Raw genomic sequence first — 10,012 nt, forward strand, 5'->3', positions numbered from 1 at the left:
ACCACTCAGCCACAGTCGCCCAATAGCATCCATCCATCCATCCATCACATCCATCCATAACATCCAGCCATCCTTTTTTATGCATATTTAAACATACAAGATAAGAACGGTGTGAATAAAAATCCTCCATCTTTCCTGCTAGAGTTTTAAACTGGAATGGTTTTAAAATAAAATCATGCATCTTCTTCTTACAAATGTGAATCTGTTGTAAATGGACACCCAATGATTAGTTTTTGCAGGTTTCATTAAAATTAGTCCTCTGGTTCATGAGATATTCTGCCAACAGAAATATACACAAATACTTTCAAACACAATCAAAATCATCATCATTCTTTGGCTTTCGACTGCAGGCGATAATGTAAGAGAATGACAGTATTAATCTTTTAGAAGTCTGTCAAGTGTATCCGTTTGGTTAAATAATTTGTGCCCCCTCACATGTAGCTCTCTCCCAGAGTTTTGTGGACGGGCAGCAGGCAGGAGATCTCCTGGATGATGACTTTTCCAGCCAGTTTGATGGGACGGTTGCCGTAGTCCACGCCTTCCCTCTTGGTCTTAAAGCGCCGGGATTTCTGATAGACAGACAGAGAGACAGAGAGACAGACAGGAGGAGGAGGAGGGAGGCGACCGGCGCAGAGGAGACAAAATAGCAGCGCATTAATCGTGGATGGGACAACAGCAGAGTCCATTCACATTGCGACTCTGGGACTTCAGGAGCTATCAGACTCTCAGGACTTCTCTAGAACCTGAATCTGAAACCCTGAACTAAACTCTGAGTTTTAAACAGCTACAGAATGGTTTTAGTCTTTGGCTGTTGGGGGTTTTGGTGTCTCTGAGGTTCTGGACCAGCACCTGAAGTCAGCAGCACTCGCTCAGTGAATAGTTTCCAGCTCATTAACAGCCCGAAGAGCCCAATTACATCCAAACCTGTTAAAACCTAATGAGGCTCTGGGTGCAGACAAATGGCACTTACCTGGGAATGTTAGTGGGTATTAAAAGCTTCAGGCAAAAGTTACTGAGTTCATTCCACTTATGTGTTCAGAATCTGTCATTTGTAAGTCTGACTCAGTTTCCTGATATTTAAAACGCAACATGTTCTGGTAAAAAGCCATCAGAGCTCCAGCCCAGCAGCTTCATTCCAGATACAATCAATGATTTAGAGTTCTATTTCGTATAGGCTTCGCCCTTTAAGGCTGTCGCTGGTGGGTTTCATCTCGTCATGCAAAGCAGCGCACTGAAAAAATTTAGTCCACGCCCACCTGTTGTGTGGGCCCCACCCGGTCCGTATAAATTATGTTAAGAGCAGGTAATCGGCTCCCATTTTTCTTCAGCAAGCTAACAGCACTGTCAGAAGAACGAATAAGGGAAGTTGTCCAGCTTGACCAGCTCAACCTTTGTTAAGGCTGCCTGTGGTCCCGCCACGCCAACCTCCTGCCGTCCCGGTGAGTTCTCCTCCCCGAGGAGAAGCAGACGAGCAGCCTTGTCTCAAGGTAAGCGCGAGAAATATATCTCAGTGGCGGGTCGCTACACGCTGGACAACGCCATCGACCCTTTTTTACTTTTATTGCCAACTCTCGGAGCGAATCGAATGGTTCCTCTGGGACAAGCGACATCAGCAACAGCCCCCGCTGCTCACTCCCTTCTTGAGGGCGTAGTGTCGGAACGAGGGGGGCTGAGCGGAAGTTTTTGGAGTGTCACACAGTTTTTGAATGTGATTCAACACTTTGCATCTGTGCTGCGGAATCATCATGTTTTGATTCACACAGACAGCAAGTGACTGTTGCATACATAACTGGCGGAGGGGGGTGGGGGGTGGGGGGGTGGTGCGCGCTCAGCCCAAATGTTACACATTGTGAGACAGCTGCTGTGTTGGGCACACCAAAATCTGCTCTCCATCAGAGCAGTGTACATCCCTGGTGTTCTGAACAGGGGGCGGATGGGATGCCCAGGGATGGTCCACGTCACGGGGACCGGACCCTCCATCCAGAGCTGATGGCTCAGACGTGGCAGAAGTTTAGCAAGTGGCTGTGGTCCTGTTTGCAACACGAGAGAACGCTCAATGTCAACTATGGTTCTCACTGAGCCCGAGGGACGAACCACCGCTAGGGGTGGACGCGTTTGCTCACAGCCTGTGGCCCAAAATGCTTCTTTACGCATTTCCCCCACTCCCTTTGATATCACGGTTTCTGAACCGAGTTCAGGAGGAGGGACTGACAGCTCTCCTGGTGGCTCCCGGGCGCGTGAACCCACCATGGTTCCCAGTTCTACGACACCGGTTATCGGGGCGCCCATGGAAACTGCCGTGGAGGGAGGATGCTCTCCTCCAGGCAGGAGTAGCGATCAGGAATTACCCAGAAATAGGTCAGCACCTTTGAGTCTGGCCGCTGAGCGGATCCACTTAGAGAGGATGGATCCCTCTCAAGATGTAGTGCGTACGATCCAGGATTCACGTGCTGCATCTACCACAGCGCTGTACACATCAAAGTGGACAGTTTTCAGTGCTGCTGTACAGAGAAAGGTGTAGAAGCCACCTCATGTCCACTAGGTGGCATGCTGTCCTTTCTGCAGAAGCTGATGGACAGAAATCTGGCATTCAGCACGATTAAAACGTACGCTGCAGCCATCTTTTCCTGTCACAAAGGTTTTCGGGGACAGAACAGCTTTTAATCATATGCTGATGAAGCGTTTTTTAAAAGGTGTACAGAGACGCAGGCCTGTTTCACGCCCACTTGCTCCACAGTGGGATTTAACGCTGGTCCTGCAAGCCTTGATCAAAGCTCTATTTGAGCTACTGAATCAGGTTCCAATTAAATTCTTGTCTCTTAAAATATCCCTGCTGCTGGCTTTATCATCCACTAAGAGGGTGAGTGATTTATCTGCCCTCTCTGTCGCTCCGTCATGTCTCAGAACTAGGCTGATGGCAGCTCAGCTGATCTGAGGCTTAATCCAGTGTTTTATGCCTAAAACATCACAAGCTCTTTAAATCAAGAGCGATTTCGTTGGAGGGATCCCCACCCCCACAATCAGAAGAAGAAGCATCTTTCCATCTTCTCTGCCTTGTACGTGCATTGACGTGTTGCGTAACACGCACGGCAGCATTGCGTCAGTCTCAACATTTGTTTGTGCACTATAGAGACGCATCTGCAGGTCATCCGTTATCCACCCAGCACCTGTCACACTGGCTGTGTGAGGCCATTTCTGAAGCCTACAGAGCATCAGATTTAGAGCCTCCTGACAACCTCAGGGCGCACTGACCAGAGGTATCACATCTTTGACTCCTTTGCATAATGGTATGACAATGCAGGATATTTGCACTGCGACCGTGTGGTCAACATCCTGCTCATTTATTCGCTTCTATTTACGTGATGTGACGGCTCGTTCCATGACACATTCTGTCCTTAGTGCCTTAACAAAATGAATATTGTTGTTTCATGGAATCTCGTTTAAACTCACATCTGACTGCATGCATTACAGTGTGAGATGTTATTAGTCACAGGTTATGACTGTTGTTTTTGTTCTATGGTTATTAATCAGTTCATGACTACTGTCATCAATCAGTTCATTGATTAATAATCAGTTCATTTATTATTAATCTGTTCATACTGAAGAGCCATGGATCTGCTCTGCTCACGGCCTTTTTCAGCCTCTCCTCTTTTCTGTTGAAAACCTTTCCGGGGCGTTCATGCACTCGGAACGCGTAAATTACACAGTGCGCGTCTGTGCATGACGCGCGTAATTACGCAATGCGTATTTATGCACATGGAGAGCTGAGTGACAAGATGTTGTTTTTGGGCAAGCGGGCACTTCTTATGGTGTTCAAATGGACGCAGTGAGGCAAGGACTACATCTGCTTCGCCCTTAACCCACCAGCGACAGCCTTAAAGGGCAAAGCCTATACGAAATAGAACGTTGGTTACGTACTGCAACACCAGATTATACGAGTATAGGCATAGCACTTTAAGCGTCGGGCCTCACTGGCTCCTAAATGGCTGAAGAAAAAGCTTTTTGGGAGCCGATTACCCGCTCTTAACGTAATTTATACGGACCGGGTGGGGCACACACAACAGGTGGGCGTGAACTAAATTTTTTCAGTGCGATGCTTTGCATGACGGGATAAAACCCACCAGCGACAGCCTTAAAGGGCTACACCTATACTCATAGAATCTGGGGTTACAGTACGTAACCAACGGTTTAATACATTTAACGGAAATTTGAATGAAAAATAAGGTTATTGACCTCAAAGAAGTTCACAGTGTAAACTTAAATATTACATTATCAGCTTTATTCTTTCTGAAGAGACTATAACATTTTGTTAACGGCAGAGCAGAGGTACAGTGAATGCATCACAATGACAAAGCTGGTACTGAGAAGAAACAGAACTTTGCAGAGTTGAATGAATCACTGAACCAGAAACTGACAAAGTTCTTGTGTTCTGCTGGAGCCTCTGTAGAAGCTCAGATTGTGTTCAGCACAGGGTCATTCATTGAACACTGAAAATAAAACAATTTTCATCTAATTTTCTACGTTCTTTTCCAGTGATTTCACCTTCATCACTGAATGTTTCTGCAGAGCTGGATGGTCAACCAGAAAGTAGCTTCAACAAACTCTGAGTTAAAATAAACTCAGGAAAGTTTTTTCATAAACTCTGAAGTTTCTCTTAGTTTAGCCATCTTTGAGTATGTTAACCTTGAAATGAGAGCCATAAGTGGAGTTCACCAAGGCAGCTGCAGAAAAAACTGTTCTGCTTCAGATCTGAATGTGAAGTGCACAAAGTACACCATGCAGCTGAACGGATGCACACAATGTTGTCGCCACTCAGTTAAACCCTTCAGTCTGTCCTACAACGTTATTTCATTACTTTAACAATAATTAGATTTGTTTTTGTCCTGATTCTGTTGGCAGGTTTATAATTATCCAGGAGCTCATTTAGAATGTTAAAGTGTCTCATGAATTTATGAACTCCCAAGTAAGATTATTCTTTTTTTACCCAGACAGGTTTTGTCATTGCTGCAGAATTTGCAGATTTGTCTGTGAGGCTGACACCTTGTCTACTTTTAAGATTAAGCTTAAGTCTTTCCTTTTTGATAAATCCTATAGTTAGGGTTGGTTGGCCACAAGCTGACTTCAGGACAAGCAGAAGATAATGGATGTATGAAGGGTTGGCTTGGGTTTCCTGAGCTATTCCTTACTTAGGCTGCAATAGACTTACACTGCTGGAGGACAAACTGACCACATTTCCTCACTCTGCTGTCTTTACTTGCACTACCCCACCTGTTTGTATTTGTAATTGTTTCTATCTTAACATGTTTTTTTGTATTTCCTCCTATATGATGTACGTCTGGACCTGTCATTCTGTGTTTGTCTGTTTCTACTTCCTGTTCCTCTGAAACCCAGCCATTTGAAGCAGATGGCTGCTCGACCTGAGCCTGGTTTCTTCCTGTTAAAAGGGAGTTTTTCCTGTCCACTGTCTCCTTTGTGCTTGCTCAGGATGGGAGACTGTGAAGTGAACATTCAATGAGTCTGCTGCTAGATAGAGAACTTTACTAATTGGCTTTTTATGTATATGAATGTTTCTGTACAGTGCCCTGAGAGAACTCCTGTTGTGATTTGGTGCTATATATATCTATAGATATAGATATAGATATATATATATATGGATGGATGGATGGATGGATGGATGGATAGATGGATAGATGGATGGATGGATGGATGGATGGATGGATAGATGGATAGATGGATAGATGGATAGATGGATAGATGGATAGATGGATAGATAGATAGATAGATAGATAGATAGATAGATAGATAGATAGATAGATAGATAGATAGATAGATAGATAGATAGATAGATAGATAGATAGATAGATAGATAGATAGATAGATAGATAGATAGATAATGGGAGGATCGTTTCTTAGAATGCTCCTCCTCCACTTCTTCTCCTCAGTTAGACAAAGTAACTGAAGTTTTTATGAAAGAGTTTAATGTTGTGCATCCTCGGCCTCTTTAGAATACAGATAAGAGACAAAACTCTTTTTTTGCTTCACATATTCACCACCTCTCACATTAGTTTTATTTTAGTTTAAAGCTGGCTGCTTTTGTTAACTTCAGCCTGTAAATGTGACTATGTTGGTGTCTTGGACCATGCTTCAGTTTTCATGAACATTTATTTCCAGAAACGTCTTCATCCAAGCCCATCACGGCATCGTGATACATATACACTTTGACAAATTTTTTTTTTGTCAACTTTGGCTCTAAACACATCTTTGTTTCTTCCAGATTAATGAGATTTTACAGTCACAGAGTGTGTGTTGTGGGAAGCAATGACAGCTTTTATGAGGAGAGAGATGATTTCCTACTGGACCCATCTGGAACAGACAAACTAGATTATCTGAGTCTACTGTGCTTTCAGAGTCATGATACACATCTGGCCGCCCGTCTTAACATCTGGGTTAATTTAGTTGCCATTTTGGCTGCAAACACCAGCTGGAGCTCCACTCCCATCATAGCTGTCCTCTATCTTTATTGGACAACACTTTTAGTGTAGGTATAAAAACCTTGTGTGTTTTTTCATATGTTTTGAATTATGTTCTGTGGAGAAGGTCCGAATGTTTTCATGGCCTTGTTCAGAGTCTGGCCTGCTGAGCTCGATCTCTCTCCTTCTAATTTACAGTCACACATCCACTGGCTGGGAGGCAACACAGTTAAATTAGAAATCAGCAGCTCAACCGAGAAGCTGGATTAGAGAGGAACTTTATTTTCTTTAACTGGACAAAGATCAGGCTGATTATGGCTGCAAGGCTGGATCATCTGAAATAACCTGGAATATTTTTCTGCACGTTAAACGTACAGATTGTCGGATCATAATGAACGGAGATCCGTTTTTCTCTCTTGTTGGTCTTGCATTAGTTTGTCAGGGGCAGGATGTGCGTGCGGTTTGTGTTTCCAAATGTGAAACTCTATTAAAGTGTTTGATACTTGATTTAATATCTGATTCTTACCTTAAACTGCTATATTCATACTCATCTGCTCACAACAGACTCATGTTGTTTAATGCTGTTTAATACACCTTATTTTTATTATATTATTATTGTTTAACATATATCTTATAGCCTTTAATACGGTTTATTTTTATTTATACTTTATATATATTGCTTTTTTTGGATGTAACTGGGACCTTGAGTACACAGTTTCATTCCACCTCATGTACCACATGTGATGCGAATGACAATAAATAACTTTGAACCTTAAAACATAAGAAGATCAAGCCGTTGTTAACGTTTTGTCTATTTTGCGGTTTGTTCAGAGATGTTTTATTCAGCAAGGTATGTTCTGAAAGTTACATTTCAGTGTGATGAACGGACTTTGTTCTGTCTGAGGTGTTTTATTGGATCAGTGCAGTCAAAGAATGTTATGAGATAAATGAACAAATCCAATAAAATTGACCAAGTGAAACAAAAAACATTTCTGGAACACAAAACTCTAAGGATAATTAAACATGTTTTTATCTTAAGATTAACTTACTCAAGAGTTTCACTGAACTCAGGGTTAACGTACTTGGAGTAGCTTTGAGTTAAATTCATCAAGAGTTTCACTAAATTTAGAGTGAACTTACTCAAAGGTTCATTAAACTCAGGGTTAACTTACTAAGAGGTTAACATAATCTGCATTCTGGAATGGCCCTCATCTCAGCTTCAGATGGAAACAAAGAGTACCTTTAATCTTTTAATTCAGAACACATAAATTGGGGTCAGTTTGTTAGTGGAGGAGCAGCAGCCAATCGGTGACATGCAAAACAGAAACATTCAGCGTTAAAAAAAGCCCTGCGATGATGAGGAGGAGAGATTAAGGGAGAGGGAGGGATATAACAGTATACCGGCCAATCATGGAGGGTTTGGACAGACCAGCGGCGGGAGGCGGACATTGGAAGCTTCTGATTGGTAGAGGATGGGGAGGAGGCGTGGCCCAAGGCAGAGTGGTGGGCAGGTGATTGGTTAAAGTAAAAACAAAAGAAAAGAGAAAAAGAAACAGCAGCCAATCAGGATGATAGGTGGAACAAAGCTCCATCACAACACCTGGATCATCACAGAAACATCAATCTGCTGTTACCATGGTTACCATCAGTTTCACTTGGCTGAAAAACCTCAACCCTGATCCAAAAGAAGAATAGGAGTTCCGTCCCAACAAATATATAAAACCTGATCATGTTATGAAGACAAACAAGCAGCGAAAGTATCCACCCCCTTTGGTCATTTTTCTGTTTGTTGCCTTCAGTCTGGAGTTTAATTAGTTTTAATTAAATTAAAGGCAAAAATCAAACAAAAAAAGGTTAAATGGAGAAAATACAAAGCTTAAAATGGTACATATGTCTGTTTTCAGAATCAGAATCAGAATAAGCTTTATTATCATTGTACTGGGATACAGTGAGATTATGTTCGTACAGTCGTCTGAAAGATGGGCGGAGTGCACGTAGCTGCTGCTACAAGAGTGCGGCCTCTTATTCTTTATCAGAATGTTTTTAGATAGAAAAAGGTAAAAGGCCATGAGGCTGAATAGTGGTATTACAAAAAAGATCTTTTCACATCTTGTTCTGTAAGGACACAATTTTAGACATGAAAAAAAACTTTACTGGCAATCACATTTATAAAAAAAAAAAATCAGAAACCCTGCTATCATGAAGCCAATTATATAAACATCTTCGGCATCCTCCTGAGACAGAACTGAAAGATACATCAGCTGCCAAACTCCTCATGGATCCCTGATGCACCACGAAGTGCGAGTCTCAGCAGGGTATGAGGGTTTTCCAGGACCCGGTCATTTTGTTAAAAAATGTTGTTGATTACATTGAAAGTCCAGCTCACCAGATCCATAATAGTATTTTTTATCATTAGGAAGATGTGTACCAGGAGCTCCGAGACACACACAAAGAGCAAAAGCAGGAGGAAGAGGAGAACAAGGGAGAGAGAGGAGAATGCGTCCACCTGGAGCGAGAGCCCCAAAACTCAATCCTTTGTGCCCTGGTCCACTGTAGTAGCTCCAGAATCAGGTCCGTCTACACCAGGGCTATTCAACTGGCGGCCTGTGGGCCATGACTTCAGTCTGGCCCACCAATGAGTTCATTAACATAAAAAAACTTTTTTTATGTTCTGGGTTTGGGTTCTGTTTATTGCATTTATGATTCAATGCAATATAACAAATACATTTAAAAGGTAACAGATCACTGTAATACTTGGTTTATTTACATAATGACTTTAATTGCTGGATGTCCAGCCCATGAGCTGCTGGCTTTCAGAAACTGTGGCCACCTGAGCAGTTTAGTTGAATAGCCCTGGTCTACATGATCTCGGTCCAACAAACATGGAATCGTCATCATGTCCAGAGTGATCCAGCTCTTCAGGTTGGATGGGAGAAATCCCACACAAAACAGGCTCTAGAGCAATGTGGATATCCTAACTGGGCCTTCCTGAAAGCAGAGAAGAAACCCAAACAGGACTCCAGTCAGCCAACAGGTGAAAAGGAGGAACCCAGACCCAGACCAGTGGTCATTCCGTATGTTGAGGGGGTATCAGAGAAACTGAGACGTTTATTTTCTAAACATAACATCCCAGTGGCTTTTAAACCCCAAAATACATTACGGCAAAAACTGGTTCATCCCAAAGATCCAGTCCCCCGGCACAAACAGAGTAATGTTGTGTATGCTGTTCAGTGTCAGGAGGGTTGTGATCAGTCTTACATCGGGGAAACTAAACAGCCACTGGCCAAAAGGATGGCCCAGCACAGAAGATCAACATCATCAGGCCAGGACTCTGCGGTCTACACTCATCTCCAGGCCAGCGGTCACTCTTTCAAGGATGAAGATGTTCACATCCTGGATAGAGAGAAACGATGGTTTGAGAGAGGAGTAAAGGAGGCCATCTTTGTGAAAAGAAATCGTCCATCATTAAACAGGGGTGGAGCCTCCGGGTTCAACTGTCCCCCTCTTACAATGCTGTGATTGCTAGTATCACTCAGCCCTCT

General features: G+C 42.9%; 1 protein-coding gene across 1 annotated transcript in view; it reads right to left on the reverse strand.

Moving 5' to 3' along the window:
- The window catches only part of wdr59 (WD repeat domain 59), a 168,670-nt gene that overhangs the window by 73,279 nt on the left and 85,379 nt on the right, over positions 1-10,012 (reverse strand). Inside the window, exon 13 of the mRNA XM_037694860.1 lies at positions 436-569. Within this exon, the coding sequence (XP_037550788.1) occupies positions 436-569 (134 nt within the window). The remainder of the gene's footprint in view (positions 1-435; positions 570-10,012) is intronic.

This window comes from Nematolebias whitei, chromosome 2, assembly GCF_014905685.2.
Source record: "Nematolebias whitei isolate Nwh7 chromosome 2, NemWhi1, whole genome shotgun sequence".
In the NCBI taxonomy this organism is placed as follows: domain Eukaryota; kingdom Metazoa; phylum Chordata; class Actinopteri; order Cyprinodontiformes; family Rivulidae; genus Nematolebias; species Nematolebias whitei.